Source organism: Bos mutus, chromosome 3 (assembly GCF_027580195.1).
Source record: "Bos mutus isolate GX-2022 chromosome 3, NWIPB_WYAK_1.1, whole genome shotgun sequence".
In the NCBI taxonomy this organism is placed as follows: domain Eukaryota; kingdom Metazoa; phylum Chordata; class Mammalia; order Artiodactyla; family Bovidae; genus Bos; species Bos mutus.
The window spans coordinates 52,609,012-52,629,689 of record NC_091619.1 but is presented as its reverse complement, the minus strand read 5'-3'; the positions used below and the strand labels follow the sequence as shown (position 1 = coordinate 52,629,689).

The 20,678-nt window shown below is 38.9% G+C and overlaps 1 protein-coding gene across 5 annotated transcripts; it reads right to left on the bottom strand.

The window, feature by feature from the left end:
- Positions 1-1,873: 1,873 nt before the first annotated feature.
- On the bottom strand, positions 1,874-18,845 carry GBP5 (guanylate binding protein 5). Of its 5 annotated transcripts, XM_070367741.1 has the most exons (12): positions 18,614-18,845; positions 18,220-18,276; positions 12,154-12,357; positions 11,510-11,637; positions 10,255-10,364; positions 9,801-9,997; positions 8,780-9,022; positions 7,254-7,534; positions 5,752-5,964; positions 4,774-4,876; positions 4,291-4,466; positions 1,875-2,849 (listed from the first exon to the last, which is right to left on the bottom strand). In XM_070367741.1, exons 3-12 carry the CDS (start codon positions 12,347-12,349, stop codon positions 2,736-2,738), a joined length of 1,761 nt encoding a protein of 586 aa, XP_070223842.1. In that variant the 5' UTR covers positions 12,350-12,357; positions 18,220-18,276; positions 18,614-18,845; the 3' UTR covers positions 1,875-2,735. The 5 variants fall into 5 exon arrangements, 4 of the variants coding, with proteins under 4 accessions (XP_070223844.1, XP_070223842.1, XP_005893737.1 ...); XM_005893675.3 differs by lacking the exon at positions 18,220-18,276 and having other exon boundaries at positions 1,877-2,849; XM_070367742.1 differs by lacking the exon at positions 18,220-18,276 and having other exon boundaries at positions 2,689-3,202.
- Between the last annotated feature and the right edge of the window lie 1,833 nt (positions 18,846-20,678).

Below are 20,678 nucleotides of genomic sequence, written 5' to 3'. Positions count from 1 at the left end.
TGTGAACTTCCAGATGTTCAAGGTGGATTTAGATAAAGGCAGAGGAACCAGAGATCAAATTGCCAACATCCGTTGGATCATCAAAAAAGCAAGAGAGTTCCAGAAAAACACCTACTTTTGCTTTCTTGACTACACCAAAACCTTTGACTGTGTGGATCACAACAAACTGTGGAAAATTCTTCAAGAGATGGGAATACCAGACCACTTGACCTGCCTCTTGAGAAACCTGTATGCAGGTCAAGAAGCAAAATTAGAACTGGACATGGAACAACAGACTGCTTCCAAATTGGGAAAGGAGTACGTCAAGGCTGTATATTGTCACTCTGCTTATTATGTGCTTATGTGCAGAGTACATCATGAGAAACACTGCACTGGATGAAGCACAAGCTGGAATCAAGATCACCAGGAGAAATATCAATACCTCAGATATGCAGATAACACCACCCTTATGGCAGAAAGCAAAGAACTAACGAGCTTCTTGATGAAGGTGAAAGAAGAGAGTGAAAAAGCTGACTTAAAACTCAACATTCAGAAAACTAAGATCATGGCATCTGGTCCTATCACTTCATGCAAATAGATGGGGAAACAATGGAAATAGTGAAAGATTTTATTTGGCGGGGTGGGGGAGGGGGGGCGGTGCTCCAAAATCATTGCAGATGGTGATTGCAGCCATGAAATTAAAAGATGCTTGCTCCTTGGAAAAAAAAAAATATGACCAACATAGATAGCATATTAAAAACAGAGACATTGCTTTACCAGCAAAGGTCCATTTAGTCAAAGCTATGGTCTTTCCAGTGGTCATGTATGGATGTGAGAGTTGGACTCTAAAGAAAACTGAGCACCAAAGAATTGATACTTTTGGTCTGTGGTTTTGGAGAAGACTCTTGAGAGTTCCTTGGACTGCAAGAAGATCCAACCTGTCAATCCTAAAAGAAATGAGTCCTGAATATTCATTGGAAGGAATGATGCCAAAGTGAAACTCCAGTATTTTGGCCACCTGATGTGGAAAACCAACTCATTGGAAAAGACCCTGATGCTGAGAAAGATTGAAGGTTGGAGGAGAAGGGGATGACAGGGAATGAGAATGAGATGGTTGGATGGCATCACTAAGTCAATGGATATGAGTTTGAATAAGCTCCAGGAGTTGGTGATGGACAGTAAAGCCTGGCATGCTGCAGACCATGGGATCACAAAGAGTTGGACATGACTGATGACTGTACTGAGCTGATTTTACTGGAGATAAAGAAACAAAAAGGAAATAAAATGTATGCTGCTGCTGCTGCTAAGTCTCATCAGTCATGTCTGACTCTGTGCGACCCCATAGACGGTAGCCCACCAGGCTCCCCCGTCCCTGGGATTCTCCAGGCAAGAACACTGGAGTGGGTTGCCATTTCCTTCTCCAGTACATGAAAGGGAAAAAGGAAAGTGAAGTCACTCGTCATGTCCGACTCTTTGCAACCCCATGGACTGTAGCCCACCAGGCTCCTCTGTCCATGGGATTTTCCAGGCAAGAGTACTGGAGTGGGGTGCCATTGCCTTCTCCAATAAAATGTATAAGAAAATATTTAATTTTTTGCTGTTAAAATTATTTTCAGTCATTTTACAGAAATACTGAAATCCCTGAAGATGTAACTACTGGGAGAAAAAAAGCCAAAGTGGTAGAATTATTTTTAAAAAACTTTATGGTTATTTACAGTTAAAATATATATACATATGCATATATTTTTATAACCTATAGTTTTTAATTTAAAAAATCTGTATGTTTTCATATATGATTGCAAGCAATTACACTCATTTAATTTTAGTACTGTAAGCAAGCCTCAAAATTAAATGCCAACATTTGGGGCTTAAAATTAAATAAGCCCTATCATATTGTTTGTCACATTATGTTGCATTCCTTATACTGTTTATTTACAGACTTAAAGGATTATAAACAAAATCCAATAGTAATTGGTTCATAATATAAAATATCCTATTTAAGTTATCCCCTTGGTGAGGATAGAAGGAAGGTTAGACTTTTTTAGCTTTTCAGCTTTTGACATAATTTCCATGCTGGTAGTTCTTTCCATCTTCTAGAGTACTTGTGTTTCATTATGATGTTATTTGCTTATAGCTTAGAATAATCTAAGCAGATCGTCTACCAACCATGACCAGGAATCATATAATTGCCCATAAACTGAGTGTCCTCCATCCAGTTGGGAACCATTCATTGTATACTGTCTGCACTAAGAAGCTAGGTTAGCTTTTGTTGTTTTTTATCATCGATGCTTCTCCCTGATGGCCTCCAGCATGAAACCATTTGGCAAAAGTGACGTCCACCTGAGTTCAGTCAAGACCCATGTGACTTGGGTTATTATAGAAACACTCCCCACTCCAGGTCACTTCCAATCCCCACTGAGAAAAATAGGGAAAATTAGAGGTTCAAGAGAAAGTTTCCCTGATAGAACCTGCCCAATATCACTGCCAAGAGGTGATGATAAATTGTCCCTTATAATAAAAGTCATAATCTTTTTAAGGAAGCAATCAATACTTAAACTATTGGTGCATTTACTAAGAAATTAGTAAAATGCAAGTTTTACCCATTGAGTATCATAACTTAATAATTCAATACAAAAGTTCAATATAAATATCATGAAGTTTATTTAAATGATGATTGTGTCAAGTTTTATAGCTTCTTGTTCCTTTGTGTCTTCAGTGAAAATGAACAAGTAAATGAAATTCTAGTGTTTAGCTCTTTAGAGTAAGAGGCATGTATCATCTGGTGAGTCATTCCTTGGAAGATTCTGGAGTTCGTCATGAAGTTTTCTGTTCTCAGCTTGCAATTTCTCCTTGAGCTTTTTAACCTCTTCCTAAAGAGTGATACATAAAATGAAAGAGCTGAGCAAAAAGTGGTGTCCAGATCATTGTTTATGGAAAGTCCCAGTCACTGACTTTCCCTTACTTATTTTAAACAATCAGTAGTAAAAGATAGTCCCTAATTCCTCCTTTCCATTCATATCCATTTTACCTCTTACTCTTGGTTTCCTACTTGTGTAATTCTTCTTCCCGGTCTGTTTCTATAGCTGCAGAAACATCATCTCTCAATCCCTGAAATATTGGTATCCCAAGAATTATATCCTAAGGCCCCTTCTCCCTTTGTCCTGAAGCAATCTGAATCACATCTTGACTTCAGTTCTCATGTACACACAAAGGAACATCAGATCTAGTATTACAAGGAGAGGTTGAAATTAGTAAAATGCACATTTTATCCATTATGAATATCATAACTATAACTCAATACAAAAGTTCAACTGGGTGGTCTAGGTGATATCCTCAATCAGGTGATGACTCTGAGCCTTAGATAAGGGAATTTGTTCCATGTCTCCACAGTCATGGGGTTAAAATAGAAGGAAAGAATGAGATCCGAACCCCTAGATTGAAAATACTGCCCTTCGGTGCGGGTCTGTAATCTCAAAATTGTCTTGAAACAGTTCTTGGAAAACAAGAACCTACAGGTAGATCAGCCATGATGGGGAGGATGCCCTTTGTCTCCTAAGGGTGCTCACAGAAGAATGTACGACTAGGTTTGTAGATATGAAAGCATTGCAGATCCCACTCACTGGGAAGGCTGTTTTGATAATTTGCTAGGCTGTGTGATAGTGGCATTAATTATCTCTTTGGAACTTAATTTTTCTGATCAGAAAGATGGGGGCATAATGGCCCTGATTCACTGAATAGACTAGGTTAAAGAATGTATGTATGGTGCTTTGTACAGTGCTTGGTAGATAGGAACTACTGCCAACTGAGTGATAATAATAGCAGAGGACTGGATGAAACAAACTCTGCAAGTTAAAGGCCTTCAGAACCAGTAACAATTAAGGTAAAGACAGGGGTTTGGACATAGTAATATGAGATTAATTTAACAAGGTAATCTATGACCAAAGGAAAAGACTAGCTAGAAAAATGAACAAAATAACAAAAAGACTAATTACTGTGGGTTAGAAATGTCCTTGGATTTTGCTTAACAAATTATAGTGCTTATGCTGTGCCAAGCACCATTCTAAACTCAAATATTGACTCATTTAAGCTTCAAAATAGCCCTATAAAGTAAGTAATATTAATATAACTATCTCCAAACAATATATTTAGTAAGGTGGAGCTGGGTTTCTCACCCACACTATTTGATTCCAGAGTCTTTGCCCTAGGCTACAGTCTTATGCTGCCTCTTCCATGTTGTTGGTGCTTCGTGTTCTCATTGATACAGAGAGGGGAGTGTGATTAAAATCCAGAGATGAAATAATTGATGAGTACCTGGAGCTGACGTTCCATGGCCCTCTGTTGCAGTGCCTCCTGGTATACTCTGTTTGTCTCCATTAGTCTCACTTGTTCCTGATGGAATATCTTCCTGGACTCCATCATTTGCTGATGCTGCATTAGACTTTCCATCAGCCTTTGTGCTTCAGCCTTTATAAACTCTTCTGTTATACCTACCTCGGAGAGGAAGAAAATGACAAACCTGTCTAGGATTAAAGTACCCTTCCTTCTGCCCCCACTCCCTTATTTGTTATTGCCGCTACTTCATAGGTAAAATTTCCTTGGTCATTTTTTCTCCCTGCATGTAATCATATGATAGCTGAGGGTATATGCTCTATTCAGGTATAGACTGAGGAGCTAAGAATGGTACATCTTTGCCATTCTAGCTCTAGTTTAATGATCCCAGGTTTAACCAGGTCAAATTAACTTAAAATGTGTAGAATTTCTGTGTTGCATTTTTTTTCCCCATTTTTTCCTCACCTTCGATCTCCTTTTCCATTGCTGTGAGAGCCAGGTCTGTCTGCAAAATGGTAACACTCATAGACTCCTTGGACTCTAAATATTTCTGAAGAGCTTCCTCAGCCTAAGAACCCGAAAAAATATAATCAGAAGTAAAAAATGATTCAGTTCAGTTCAGTTGCTCAGTCGTGTCCGACTCTTTGTGACCCCATGAATTGTAGCACGCCAGGCCTCAATGTCCATCACCAACTCCTGAGTTCACTCAAACTCACATCTATCGAGTCAGTGATGCCATCCAGCCATCTCATCCTCTGTCGTCCCCTTTTCCTCCTGCCCCCAATCCCTCCCAGCATCAGAGTCTTTTCCAATGAGTCAGCTCTTCTCATCAGGTGGCCAAAGTATTGGAGTTTCAGCTTCAGCATCAGTCCTTCCAATGAACACCCAGGACTGATTTCCTTTAGGATGGACTGGTTGGATCTCCTTGCAGTCCAAGGGACTCTCAAGAGTCTTCTCCAACACCACAGTTCAAAAGCATCAATTCTTCGGCAATCAGCTTTCTTCACAGTCCAACTCTTAAATCCATACATGACCACTGGAAAAACCATAGCCTTGACTAGACGGGCTTTTGTTGGCAAAGTAATATCTCTGCTTTTGAATATGCTATCTAGGTTGGTCATAACTTTCCTTCCAAGGAGTAAGCATCTTTTAATTTTATGGCTGCAGTCACCATCTGCAGTGATTTTGTAGCCCCCCAAAATAAAATCTGACACTGTTTCCCCTGTTTCCCCATCTATTTCCCATGAAGTGATGGGACCAGATGCGATGATCTTAGTTTTCTGAATGTTGAGCTTTAAGCCAACTTTTTCACTCTCTTCTTTCACTTTCATCACAAAAGTCTAGTTCAATTCCACAATTATTATTCTTCCTGTCGTCATTGAGTTTTCAAATAAGTACCCCCCCAACAAGCCCCCCATAATTAATACATAAAACCAAGGATACCTGTATTCCTTTCCTGGGCTCCTGATTGTACTTTGCCTTCAGCTCGTCTCTCTGCTGAATGAAGAGACAATGGCCCCCGGGTTTTGAATAAACCCCTTGCTTCACATTTTCTTCTAGAGGATGAAAAATATCCTGAAGTAAAGCTGAGCAATGATTCTGTGATGCCTCCAAGTTTCGTTTATGAAAGTCATTCTGTTTGGCTGCTAGCTGCATCTTTAAGGGGACAAAGGCCCATGGAAAAGGTATTACCAACACTTCAGTATTTTTAGAAATGATTCACAAAGAGAATCTCTGTATTTTTTCTGGGAATTCAAAGACTACAAGCAATACTATATTCTTTCTACCAAACCTATTGTAAAAAAGTTCCATGGATAATACACTGTAGAAAAGTGACTTTACTTTTGTATCTGAAGTCTCTGGACATCCCTTTCTTTTGCCTCTTCTACTTTAGATAGAATCTTCAGACTACAGATCTCTAGCCTCAAGCCCTAATTTTAAATGCAACCTACTGTGTTACTATTGTTTCAATATTATATTGGGTCTGGGATTTCCAGTGAGGAGGTAGAATGGATAATTGGCCTGAATAATGAGCATATGCTATTAAACCTGAGGAGATAATCTTTTAGTAGAGCGTTTGGCAATTCTGTATGCTTGATTAATAAAAAAGGAAAGTTAATACTTTATGAATACAATTTTTTAAGGGATAAGATTGCTTTGAAAAACTCATCCATGGGTGTAACATAATAAGATGAGTTATCTGTGTGTGAAACTTTCAGAATCTACAGGGTCTAGGGGCTTCCCTGGTGGCTCAGTAATAAAGAATCTACCTGCAATGCAGGAGATGTGGGTTCGATCCCTACGTTGGGAAGAGATTCCCTGGAGAAGGAAATGGCAACCCACTCCAGTACTGTTGTCTGGGAAAACCCATGGACAGAGGAGCCAGGAGGGCTACAGTCCATGGGGTTGCAAAAAGTAGGACATGACTTAAGACTAAATAATGACAACAACAGTTGGGTCCAGGGTAGTTATATGCTTTTTGTTGTTACTTGTCTTCAGAATAATAGTGAAATCTTGGTCACACAAGTGATAGTCATTATCTCTCAGTCTAGTAAGAATTGTTTTTCTTAAGTCCACGTTTTGTATTGCATAGCAACATTTTGCCTTTTATTGCCCCTGCTGCTGCGGCTGCTGCTGCTAAGTCGCTTCAGTCGTGTCCGACTCTGTGTGACCCCATAGACGGCAGCCCACCAGGCTCCCCCGTCCCTGGGATTCTCCAGGCAAGAACACTGGAGTGTTGCCATTTCCTTCTCCAATGCATGAAAGTGAAAAGTGAAAGTGAAGTCGCTCAGTCGTGTCCGACCCTCAGCGACCCCATGGACTGCAGCCTTCCAGGCTCCTCCATCCATGGGATTTTCCAGGCAACAGTACTGGAGTGGGGTGCCATTGCCTTCTCCATTTATTGCCTCTAAGTCCCATGAGCTATAGCAAAAAAACTTAATTACCTCTAATTTTTTCTGGTACCCTTGGTCCTCATCCTTGAAAGAGTTCTTCATGAAGACTTCAATGGCCTCTTTCTCACTGGCCTTGTGCAGGTCCAGCAGTTCCTGAAGGGTTTCTGTGGGCAGCTGCAGCTTCTGGCCCATCTGCTGGTCATAATGGGCAATGGCCTTTTGCACTGCAGCTGAGTTCTTAATCTGGGCCAAGGTCAGGATTTCACTTTCCATGCAGGGCAGATCCCTACTGTTGATGGCATTGACATAGGTCTGCACTAGGTTCTCTAGATCTTCACAGGGGGAAGAGATGCTTGAATTATTTGCAGAGAAAAAGGACATGCTCTGAACTAATTCTGAAAATGTTAATTTAGCATATTCAGCCTTCTGCACAGTGTTCAAATGGCCCAAGTAAGTTCCTTTGGGAAATTATGTGATCAAGAAGACAGATCTTTCATTCTCTGAGAAAAGAAAGTGTTCAAAGGAGAAAATTGAAGATTTGTGTGATGACCTACATTTCATCACTTTCTAATTGAGCAATGAGGAGATGGTTATACAAAGTTGTGTGTATTCATTTATTTAGAATACTGTAGACCTTTTGCCTGTTTACTCTTCCCTTTCTTTCTCTCTTCCTCAGATTTCTATTCCCTTCAAAATTCCCTTTTGTCATCCACTTGAACATGTAAAGCTGGTGAGTGTTACCCTCACCTGAAAAAGCACAAAGTAGGCAAATTAGACCAGGTCACCTTACTCTTTTTTGGAACTTTCCTGTTTATCCTCATCCTTTGCCTCCTTGTGTTTCCACTCATCTTCCCTTTAGATTGTAGCAATAATTTACAATACGGACTTCCCTAGCTCAGACTGTAAAGCATCTGCCTACAATGCAGGAGACCCGGGTTCGATCCCTGGGTTGGGAAGATGCCCTGGAGAAGGAAATGGCAACCCAGTCCAGTATCCTTGCCTGGTAAATTCCATGGACAGGGGAGCCTGGTGGGCTATAGTCCTTGGGGTCGCAAAGAGTTGGACACGACTGAGTGACTAACACACAATAATTTACAAAGTTCCAAGACATAGAGTATTTAGGAACAATTGGATTGAGAAGTCTGCTTAGATTTCTTGAAGGGTTTTAGACAATCTGGGCATCTGTTTGTTTAATGTTTATGTTAAATATGTTCCATTTCTACAATGTATGTCTTCCCATTTTCTGCCTATCTAAGGCTGTGGCACTTAACAAGTACTCACTGTATTGGTGGAATAAGTGCTGCCAACCCATGTGGGTTAGTCTAGTTCAACAGTGGATCGTTTATAGGCAGAACTTTTTTAACTTGACATTTTCTTCAGATTATTCTTCCTATTTTATCTTATTTTGCAAGCATTACTAAAAACATCTAGAAATATTTTTGGAAATATTTAATAAATATGATACCTATGATTTTCTTGGTAGTATCTAACTATGCATTTTTAGCATTGACAGTGGAAGGAACAGTGCTCTCAGTCTCTATTTTGAATTGAAGGAAAACCCTTGAAAAGGTACTCACGAGATCCACTGGCCTTGATGCCTCCTGAAAGAGTTTTAGTCTTGGAATTGCTAAATATGTAGGAACAGAATTCTGCCACTTGTTGTACAAACTTAGGATCCAGATCATCATTATGTAGTGTCTCAAGCTGGGCAAGCTTCTTCTGGTGAGTGGGCAAGTCAAAAATGAAGCATTTCTTTACTGGAAAGAATTTCTGTATACACAGACGGGGCAGATTAAAATTTTGAAGATGTTGGTTGGTGCCTTTGGAGGGAAAAATAGGATTTATTTAGTATCAAATTAACATTCATTTTAATCTATTTCCCACAAATAAATATGCCCTCTACCTGATGCTGGGCTTCCCTTGTGGCTTAGCTGGTAAAGAATCTGCCTGCAATGTGGGAGACCTGGGTTCAATCCCAGGTTACAAAGATCCCCTGAAGAAGGGAAAGGCTACCCACTCCAGTATTCTGGGCTGGAGAATCCCACTGACTGTACAGTCCAAGAGGTCACAAAAAGTCGAACACAACTGAATGACTTTCATTTTCACTCCCTGATGTTATTTACTTCACTACATTTTCACAAACCAAAGCAAAAGCTTAAAAGGTGATCAACCAGGGAAAGGAAAATGGAAAAGTAATTTGCTCCAAGAACAGGGAATAATATAATTTAATATGGACTTTATTAGTTTGTTTAAATTAATAGTATTAATTATTAACAATACAATTAATAGTATTATTAGTATTGTGTATTATTAATAGTATTATTAATAATTAATTAAAATAATTAATTTAATTACAGTGATTAAAATAATTATTAATAATTATTATTGATCAATTATAATAACTACTTAGTTATTAACTGTTATTAATAGTATTATTAATACTATGTATATAATACTATTAATACATAGTATTATTAATACTATGTGGTCGTTTAGTCAGCTGAGTAAATATAAGAAACTATAAGTTTAACCAGCAACATACAAGAGATAACTTCTTGTGCTATTTTTCTCCCTCTTTCCAAAATTGGAGTCCCTTACCTTGCTTTGGCCTCAGTGAATTCTCCAGATATTCATCTGCTGTGATGAGTTGCCCATTTGCTTCCAGGCCAAGGTAGAAATCTCTCAGAGTCCACACTAAGTCTGGACAGATTCTCACAAAGTCAGCTGCATCATCTACCCTGTTAAGATTAGGTGAGGTATCTATTCTGAGCAGATGTGACAGTTCTGTCACATAGCTGAGATGCAATTAAGGAAAACTTTTGGAAATAGGACTGCATCTGAGCCATATTTAATTCCATGCCTTTATATGCTTTTATATTCTCTTTGGGTTGTAACCAAGTCCCCATTTCATTCAGTAAACATAAGGACTTTGTCTTGTTCTTTTAATGTTCACAGTGTTTTCACCTTTGTGTTTGATACACAAGGACTCATGAGCTGGTGAATGGAGGAATTCTTTCTGGCTTTGGTACCATCCTGGGCCACAAAAGGATACTGCAAGAGGTCGATAGCTCCCTGGTCAATTTTGTTCATGGTGTTGTATACAAAAGTACTACACAATAGTAGTGCCAGTACAGATATATGGGTGTCATTTGTCTTGTCACCCTAGAAGTCAGAATAAATTTCAGTCATGGCTCATGGCACTCCCATATGAGCAGTTGCTAAAAATAGACCCTTGATCTACAAATGTTAAACCGGACAAACTAAAATGGTTGTGAGAAACATGGGAAATTTAGTTCTGTCATTAGCATTGATAATTTTATATAAAACCATATTTTGTTAACTTATCAGTCCCTCTTGTAACTGGTTAGGTATTTGCAAAATCGATAGTCAAAGTTACTGAAGGTCACCAGAGTAGTTAAAATCAAGATTTTCAACTGTGTAAAACAAAGTTGGTCTGTATGCATAATACATGCATCTATTTTATTGAGTAACTATTATACACAGGGAAGTTCATATTACTGATCTTATCTGATACTCAAAAACAATGCTGTGAGAATAAGGTGCTAACCACTGTCTCTATGTTACAGGTAAGTAAACTAAAGCAAAAATGGGTGGATCATTTTGAATTGTGGTAAATCAAAAGCAAAATGAAGACATGAAAAACAAGAGAAGTACAAGGGAAAGATCCCGTTTTGTGCTCAAGCCAGCTCATACCAGCTTACAACAGCCGGTTGTGTACACCTTTTCTGAGCCTTGAGTTTAGTGACTTCACTTTGGTAGCTTGGAGTCAGCTGTGATGGGAGCACTTAGAAAACTGGAAAGTACTACAAATCAAGGCTTTTTTTCTTGCCAGATAGAAGTGGGAAAATAACATGCATCTCCTGTGCAAATGATAAAATGGATGAGACCAAAGGGGAAATAGGAGATTTGAGGAGACTTATTCTTGCTTGTCAAAGTCTTAAGAGCTGCAAGTACTAGGATCCTGATTTGGACTCAAGTTCTGCTGCTCTGAAGCCCACTGCTAAGCTCTGGCCTCTGCAGGGTCACTCATGACGGTGACTTTTTTTGCACCATCTCTCTCTTCAGTTCGGTTAACTGCCTAGCTCCACATTAGCACAGTCTCCCAATTGTGATTCTGGCTTTCACACCTATTTTTCTCACTTCAGGTTTCTAAAATTTGACTATTAAAAACAAAAAGGGGAAAAAACGTATACCCTGGTCAAGTAGAAGTAAAAAAAAAAAGTCTCCCCATGTAAAGAGTGTTCAGGGATGAGGAGGTTGATTAAAAAGAAATTCTTGTTCCTTACCTTCTCTACGTCTCCGAGTCCCTCAGTGTCAAGAAGAACCAGGGTGTGGTTTGGTTTCTTGGGGTGAGGCACACACCACATCCAGATGCCCTTCGTGTGAGACTGCACTGTAGATCCAACTGAGAATCCTACAGGGGGAATTGAGATGCTGTAATAGAGGAGTGGATCTGGAAACTGGAGACTGTCTTAATCAGTGAGCTACCATTTAAGGAAAGCAAGGCGAGGATATGGCAGAAAATATAACTCTGTATTGTGATCTGAATTACAATAGAGGAATGCGATAATAAGAATGCCAAGTACCATAGGGCTGGAAATTTGACATTTCTTTTTTTGCAAGAATATTATACTATCAAAATTTAGTCACTTATAAATACACATGTAGAAGTTATTTCATTGATGTCTTCTTATAATTGGAAAGTACTGTAATTTTTTTAAGTAGATACTGAGGGAAAAAATGAGGTGATATGTCAGAAGCAGAACTCTACCTTTCATCTCCCAGAAGATCATTTGCTAAATTTGAGCCAAGCATTAGCTTTCAATATTCCTCCCAAGTCTCTAACTTCCTCTCCTCACATCACTGTGCTGCACGCAGGGAGTGTGGGTGGACAGAAGGGACTTGGCTGGGCTCTGCTGGTGTCACTCACCCTTGTTCTTCCCAGCCAGCTTGTTCATCAGGTAGGATTTGCCTGTGCGGTAGAGGCCCGTGATAGCCACCACCGCAACAGGCTGCCTGATGGCAGACAGGATCTTCAGAGCTTCTGGATTAACCAGCAGTGGCCCATTAGTGTTCTCAATGAGGCACAAGGGTTCTGGCATGTGAATCAATGGGGCTATGTCCATGGTGTCACCTGATGTTCAAGGAAAGACATGGGATAGACTGAAGTTTCTATTCTTAAAGCAGAGAAAAGTCATTTTACTTCCTCAACCTGTAGACATACTTCTCCCCAGATGGTCTAAGTTTCTGAATAAGTGAATAATAATAAATAAAAAGATAGATAAAAGGGTCATAATAAATAAGTCCAAGCCCTTCAAATAAGAGAAGTCCTAGACCCAATAACACAAGAGAAGACTCTACACATGGACATCACCAGATGGTCAATACTGAAATCAGATTCATTATATTCTTTGAAGCCAAAGATGGAGAAACTCTATACAGTCAGAAAAAAAAAAAAAGAAGAAGACTAGGAGCTGACTGTGGCTCAGATCATGAATTCCTTACTGCAAAATTCAGACTTAAATTGAAGAAAGTTGGGAAACCACTAGACAATTCAGGTATGACCTAAATCAAATCCCTTCCGATTATAGGGTGGAAGTGACAAATAGATTCAAGGGATTAGATCTGATAGAGTGCTGGAAGAACTATGGATGGAGTTTCATGACATTGTACAGGAGGCAGTGATCAAGACCATCCCCAAGAAAAAGAAATACAAAAGGGCAAAATGGTTGTCTGAGGAGAGCTTACAGATAGCTGAAAAAAGAAGAGAAGTGAAAGGCAAAGGAGAAAAGGAAAGGTATACCCATTTGAATGCAGAGTTCCAAAGAATAGCACAGAGAGATAAGAAAGCCTTCCTCAGTGATCAGTGCAAAGAAATAGAGGAAAACAATAGAATGGGAAAGACTAGAGATTTCTTCAAGAAAATTAGAGATACCAAGGGAAAGTTTCATGCAAAGATGGGCACAATAAAGGACCGAAATGATATGGACCTAACAGAAGCAGAAGATATTAAGAAGAGATGGCAAGAATACACAGAAGAACAATACAAAAAAGATCTTCATGACCCAAATAATCACGATGGTGTGATCACTCACCTAGAGACAGACATCCTGGAATACGAAGTTAAGTGGGCCTCAGGAAGCATCAACATGAACAAAGCTAGTGGAGGTGATGGAATTCTAGCTGAGCTATTTCAAATCCTAAAAGATGATGCTGTTAAGGTGCTGCACTTAATATGCCAGTAAATTTGGAAAACTCAGCAGTGGCCACAGAACTGGAAAAGGGCAGTTTTCATTCCAATCCCAAAAAAGGCAATGCCAAAGAACGTCAAACTACCACACATTTGCACTCATCTCACATGCTAGCAAAATAATGCTCAAAATTCTCCAAGCCAGGCTTCAACAGTACGTAAGCCATGAACTCCTAGAGGTTCAAGCTCTTTTTAGAAAAGAAAGAGGAACCAGAGATCAAATGGCCAACATCCTCTGGATCATCGAAAAAGAAAGAGGTCCAGAAAAACATCTCAGTTCAGTTCAGTTCAGTCGCTCAGTCATGTCCGACTCTTTGTGACCCCATGAATCGCAGCACGCCAGGCCTCCCTTGTCCATCACCAACTCCCGGAGTTCACTCAGACTCACGTCCATCAAGTCAGTGATGTCATCCAGCCATCTCATCCTCTGTCATCCCCTTCTCCTCCTGCCCCCAATCCCTCCCAGCATCAGAGTCTTTTCCAATGAGTCAGCTCTTCGCATGAGGTGGCCAAAGTATTGGAGTTTCAGCTTCAGCATCATTGCCTTCAAAGAAATCCCAGGGCTGATGTCCTTCAGAATGGACTGGTTGGATCTCCTTGCAGTCCAAGGGACTCTCAAGAGTCTTCTCCAACACCACAGTTCAAAAGCATCAATTCTTCAGGACTCAGCCTTCTTCTACTTCTGCTTTATTGACTATGCCAAATCCTTTGACTGCGTGGATCACAACAAACTGTGGAAAATTCTTAAAGAGATGGGAATACCAGACCACCTGACTTGCCTCCTGAGAAATCGGTATGCAGGTCAAGAAGCAGCAGTTAAAACTGGACATGGAATAACAGACTAGTTTCAAATGGGGAAAGGAGTATGTCAAGGTTATATATTGTTACCCTGCTTATTTAACATCTATGCAGAGTACATCATGTGAAATGCCTGGCTGGCTGAAGCACAAGCTGGAATCAAGATTGCTGGAAGACATATCAATAACCCCAGATATGCAGATGACACCACCCTTATGGCAGAAAACAAAGAACTAAAGAGCTTCTTGATGGAAGTGAAAGAGGACAGTGAAAAAGTTGGCTTACAACTCAACATACAGAAAACTAAGATCATGGCATCTGGTCCCATCACTTTCTGGCAAATAGATGGGGAAACAATGAGAGGCTTTATTTTGGGGGCTTCAAAATCACTGCAGATGGTGACTGCAGCTATGAAATTAAAAGATGCTTGCTCCTGGAAGAAAGAAAAGCTATGACAAACCTAGACAGCATATTAAAAAGCAGAGACATTATTTTGCTGAAAAATATTTGTCTAGTCAAAGCTATGGTTTTTCCAGTAGTTATGTATGGATGTGAGAATTGAACTATGAAGAAAGCTGAGCACTGAAAAATTAATGCTTTTGAACTGGGGTGTTGGAGAAGACTCTTGAGAGTCCCTTGGACTGCAAGGAGATCAAACCAGTCAATGCTAAAGGAAATGAGTCCTGAATATTCATTGGAAGGACTGATGCTAAAGCTGTAACTCCAATACTTTGGACACCTGATGAGAAGACTGACTCACTGGAAAAGACCCTGATGCTGGGAATGATTGAAGGCAGGATGTGAAGGGGATGACAGAGGATGAGATGGTTGGACATCATCACCAACTTAATGGGTGTGAGTTTGAGCAAGCTCCTGGAGTTGGTAATGGACAGGGAAGCCTGCTGTTTTGTAGTCCATGGGGTTGCAAAGAGTTGTACGTGATTGAGCTACTGAACTGAAATGAGGCCCTTCAGAGTTCTACTAGATGCTGCCCCACTGGTTCTTAAGTATTTGGTGAATGTATAGAAAAGCATTTTCTGAGTCTAAACTACTGCTAGTTTGAGTCTCATTTTTCTCCATTGGCTTTTGTCTTGCTTATGTTTCTTAGTTTGTATCTCCCTGGGTCCCCAGATTGAATCTTTATGACCACTATTTGTTCTATTACACTTTTTTCCTTGACCCAATATTAACCTGCTTTTCTCTAATTTAGGACTATGTCCAGCCAAAGTGCATTAAAGTAAATCCTGCCAGGTCCTTAAGTACCATTGTCTAGCAAATAGTAATTGTTTACTTTTTAAAGCTTCACTTTTAAAGAATTTTTATATAACTATTAATATGTATTATTCAATCAAAACTTCAATGAGTGACCATTTTATGAATGAGAAAGTGAGGGAAAATATTTTAACACTTAATCATTATAAGATTCAGATTATGGAATAAAATGTATAAAAACCTAAATATGTGTGAGATTCCTTGAATTCTATTATTCATAATTTTGATGCTGCTTGCTAAAATAAAGCCTTTTTCCTATTCACTCAGGGCACTTTCTATAATTTGAAAAGTTATATTTGAATGTGTATATATATATATATATGATTCAATTTTAGCAATTGAGAACTCTTGTAGCAGTGTTTTCTTTTTTGTTTCGTATGTCTGGACTTAATAGCTCTGCAGAATGGCCCATTGAAAATCATCAATTGGTATCCCTGACACCCCAACTGGTTCCCCAAACTGCCTTCACTGTAACAACTACTTTCTAATTTCTTAATGTTAATTCTTGTAACCTAAAGAATCCCCAATAAAACAGTTTTAAAGCTATCTGAAATGTAAACAAATGCTTGCTTTTCTGCCTTGCCATATTATAAAGAATGATTATCTTCCATTTTAAAAGCGATTATTTACAACAGAAGCTAAAATCTCACCATCTGCTTGCCTTTTTTTAAAGGGATATCCTACAATAAAAAGGTCTGGATTCCCTTGTTAGCTAATGTAAAAATTCCTTTTTTTGAAAAGTGTGAAGAGAGATTATCCAGGTGACAAATAAATAGAAACTGCTTGGGAGCAGATAAGAGATCCATTGCAAATGACATAGCCCCAGGACACGGGAGCCAGAAATGCCCAGTCCAAGCCAGATCCAAAAAGAGAGGATTCCACACAATTTTACATTACCAAAGGCCAGATCTCTTTTTACTTTAACCCATTTCCAAAGCAATATTGGCATCTTATGTTTGTTGAGTCCTATTGTCTGATTTGTTTATAGCAGGAATCACAATCATTTTTAAATTAGAAAGATATGGAGACCTGACTTACAACAATTATCTAGAAAAACAGAAGATAAACAATCAAAATTTATTTGTAGATTTTGAGAGCTTATCAGATCTCTTGCTATGGGATAATGTCACTAATGAGAAAGGAAATGAGAAAGGAAATGAATTTGTCTGAATTTTCAGGCCACTTAATAAATAACATCAGGGCCGTGTATTTATACTAGTGGAAGTATTTTATATGTGAAAATGTTATCTGGGTAGCATCTTTAATGTTAATCGAATAACCCAGCCTCCAAAACATCTTTGCAGATTCATTGTGTTTGAGCCTCATGTGTAACTGTCGCTCTGCTATCATAACTCAGTTTATGATGTGTGCTTTTGTTATTGTTGTTTGCCTTTACTTTGCTCTGTGTTGTTTTTGGCTTGAATTTGTAGAGGAAAAGCTCTTATAAAGGAGAAAAATGGAAATCAAACAAGAAGGAGATGTGCAAAGTATGTGCCATGATAATGAAGGAGGAAACAGACAGAACAGGCTCTATCTTGAAAGCAAGACTCCATCTTGGGCCAGACTGTGGACTTTGAGCTATATGCCCAGTATCTATGGAAACAACAAACCAACTGGAAAACCTGGCCCCCAGAAGGAAGAGCCCCAGGGCTTGTACCTAGACTCTCCGCTGCCTTAAAGAATACCCTAATTATCTGTGTAACCTAATAGAATCATACATTCTATTATGCTTATTAGGGTCTGACCACAGGCCTATTGATAATTGTCCATTGTTAACTACCTAGGCTTAAGGCATGTGAATCATGGGTTAACTTTGATTGTATCTTTCTTTTTCCTTTGTTCAGACTAGTTTCAGGGAATTGGGGAGGCGGGTTTGTGCACTTAGGGTATGTAAGGTTTTCACAAAAAACTAGTCAGGGTCCTTGGCTAAGAGGAGACTCTGCCTTGGGCCTGCCGGTGTAATAAACTGCACTCCACTATCTGCATTGCCCTTCTGAGTGAGTTTGTTTTCCGGAATGCGTGGCTACAACAATAATACATTCAAAGGAGGAGAGAGTTCCAAGGAGTGAACAAAATTGCCAGACGGTTTTAAGTGCTCAAGGAGGGCTACTGTTATATTAAGTGATTCTTAATAGTAAAATCAATAGAGTAGCAGAAACAATACAAAGCACAAAAGGCCTTAAGGAATGAGAAGGTGTCAAGAAATCAAAGCTAATTAATTTAGGATTCTTTCTGAACAAAGAAATCCATCTTCAAACAAAGTAGAACACTAGGAATAAAATGTATAGCCATTTTCATGAAGCCTTGCTTCATTGTACATTCTGGGATTCAACATTTTTCCTTTTTTCTCTTTTGTTCTTAATGTAAGCAAGCCTTTACATTACATCTCATTCAATGTTGTTTCTCAAGAAAATAAATATAATAAAAATAAGAAATATACATAGTTCTTGAAAACTTCAGGCTGCAATTTGAAGGATCTTAATCAGGTTTTATCAAAGACAAAGATAATTTAAGTGGCAGTTACAATCCCCATGAGTCATAAGGTGGCAAAGAAAGAAAAACAGGATGAAGACATTTCACACTCTCTGTCCCCGAACATGCTCCTGTCTAATTCAACCATAAACAAAAGGAACTGACAATGAATTCTGCTGCCTGGCTGACATCACCACAATTTACCTTTAACGGGGCTCTGACAGTCCACATCGAGCTCAGCTGCATCGTACCATGAACAGACTATTATTAAATGGAGGAAAATTGCTTTACAATGTTGTGTTGGTTTCTGCTATACAATAATGCTAATCAGTCATAATTTTATATATATTTATATATAGCCCCTCCCAGTGGAGCCTCCCTCCCCTCCCTTCATCCCACTCCTCTAGGTTGTCACAGAGCACCAGGCCGGGCTCCCCGTGTTATACGGCAATTTCCCACTAGCTATCTATTTTACACATGATATTGTATATATGTTATGCTACTTTCTCAATTCGTCCCACCCTCTCTTTCTCCTACTGTTCCACAAAAAAGCATCCTGACCCTTGCAAACATTTTCCCACCCTTCCCCCGGTATTACCTTAACTGTAAATTCAGTAGCAGAAATCTTTTGGAGCTGTTAAGAAAGCTGCTTCATTGAAAACTTGAGTTCTTGCTCCTTCTCTTAGCTTATTTGTGTTGGTTTCTGGTATCTTTTTTCCTTACCAATCCTAGGGATTTCTTTTCTCTTCACCCCATTCTGCCAGAGGACAAAGGATTAGAATATGAAACGGAAACTCACCGTGAAAGGGGTTTTTGAAATGTCGCTGAAGGAAACTGAAACCAAAAGCCAAACTCAGTGACTAAATGACTCCAGACGTAGTTTCTTGGTTTGAATGTATTTGGACTGATTTCCCAGAAACTGCGTATTGTCCATGGAAGAGAACTTTGAAATCATTTGCATTTTTTCCTTCTCCAAACTGCCTTCAAGGCTGTGAGAAGCCACAGTAAGTCTACAATAACAGTGATTATAACCCCAAAGTAAGGAAGCAGCCATCCAAATGCAATTCAGGTCCTCTCTTGCTAAATATTTAGGAATTTTGATAGAATTTTTTTTCTGAGAAAACCTGAGTTTGACAGAATAAACTGCTATATAATTTCAGTGAAAAAAAAATCTTCCTAAATAGATAAACCCTGCTAAACAGTTTTAAAGAATTTTAAAAACAATCTGTCATTAAATGGTCAACAAATGGATTTTTGCAACTGCATCTTTCATCAGTCAGGCAAATATTCAAAGCAACCAGTTTGCTTCATGAATTTAAATGTCAAGTTCCTTGCTCAGGCTTAAGAAATTCTCAGCTATCATTTCTTTAAATAAATTGTTCCCTTCTTCTGCTCTTTTCCTTCTGGAAAACCCATTACCCTAATGCCTTTCCTAAAGGAGTCAGATACTTCTTACAGAATTTCCCCATTTTTTCATTCTCTTTCCACTTTTGCGTCTATTATTTCTAGATTTCTATCTTCAAACTGACTAATTCTCTCTGCCATGTGGTCTGCTCTATTTCTAATACTTTCTAATGCACTCTTTTTTCTGTTTGTTGAGTCCTTCAGCGGCAGAATTTCTATTTGACTCTTTTTTAGTGTTTCAGTCTCTTTGGCAAAGTATTCCTTCTGTTCATTTATTTTATTCCCGAGTTCATTGAACTGCCTTTCTGAATTCCTGGAGCACTGTCATTTTCTTTGTGTGATACAGTATTACTGTTCTTCATGTAGTGAAGAGTCATTGGTTCTGTGCTGATGCATTTGAAGTGGTGAACATCTTTCTTCTTTACGTAAAGCCCGTGTGTGTGTCTCTGGTTCCACTTTTTTTTTTTTAAAGAAAACTATTTATTTTCACAGATATTCATGCTTTTTCAGATTCTTTTCCCATGTAAGTTATTACAGAATATTGAGTAGAATTCCCTGTGCTATATATCCTTGTTGATTATCTATTGTATATATAGTAGGATGTATATGTTAATTGCAAACTCCTAATTTATCCCCCCTACTTGTCCCCTTTGGTAACCATAAATTTGTTTTTGAAGTCTGTGTGTCTGTTTTTGTTCTGTAAATAAGTTTATTTGTATCCTTTTTTTCAAATTCTACATATAAGTAATACCATAATATTTTTATTTGTGGGACTTACTTCACTTACTCTTGCCTGGAAAATCCCATGGACGGAGGAGCCTGGTAGGCTGCAGTCCATGGGGTCGTCGCTAAGTCGGACAAGACTGAGCGACTTCACTTTCACTTTTCACTTTCATGCACTGGAGAAGGAAATGGCAACCCACTCCAGTGTTCTTGCCTGGAGAATCCCAGGGACGGTGGAGCCTGATGGGTTGCCGTCTATGGGGTCACACAGAGTCAGACACGACTGAAGCGACTTGCTTGCTTACTTCACTTAGTGTGATAATCTCTAGGTTCATCATGTTGCTACAAATGGCATTATTTCATTCTTTCCTATGGCTGAGTAATATTCCATTTTATTTATGTACCACATCTCCTTTACCAGTTTCTCTGTCAGTGGACATTTAGATTCTTTAGAAATAGGAGCCCACCTTTTGTTTTCCCATAGGTTTTCCCATAGGCACTATGGAAAACAGCACTTACTAAAGTTTTATTTATCT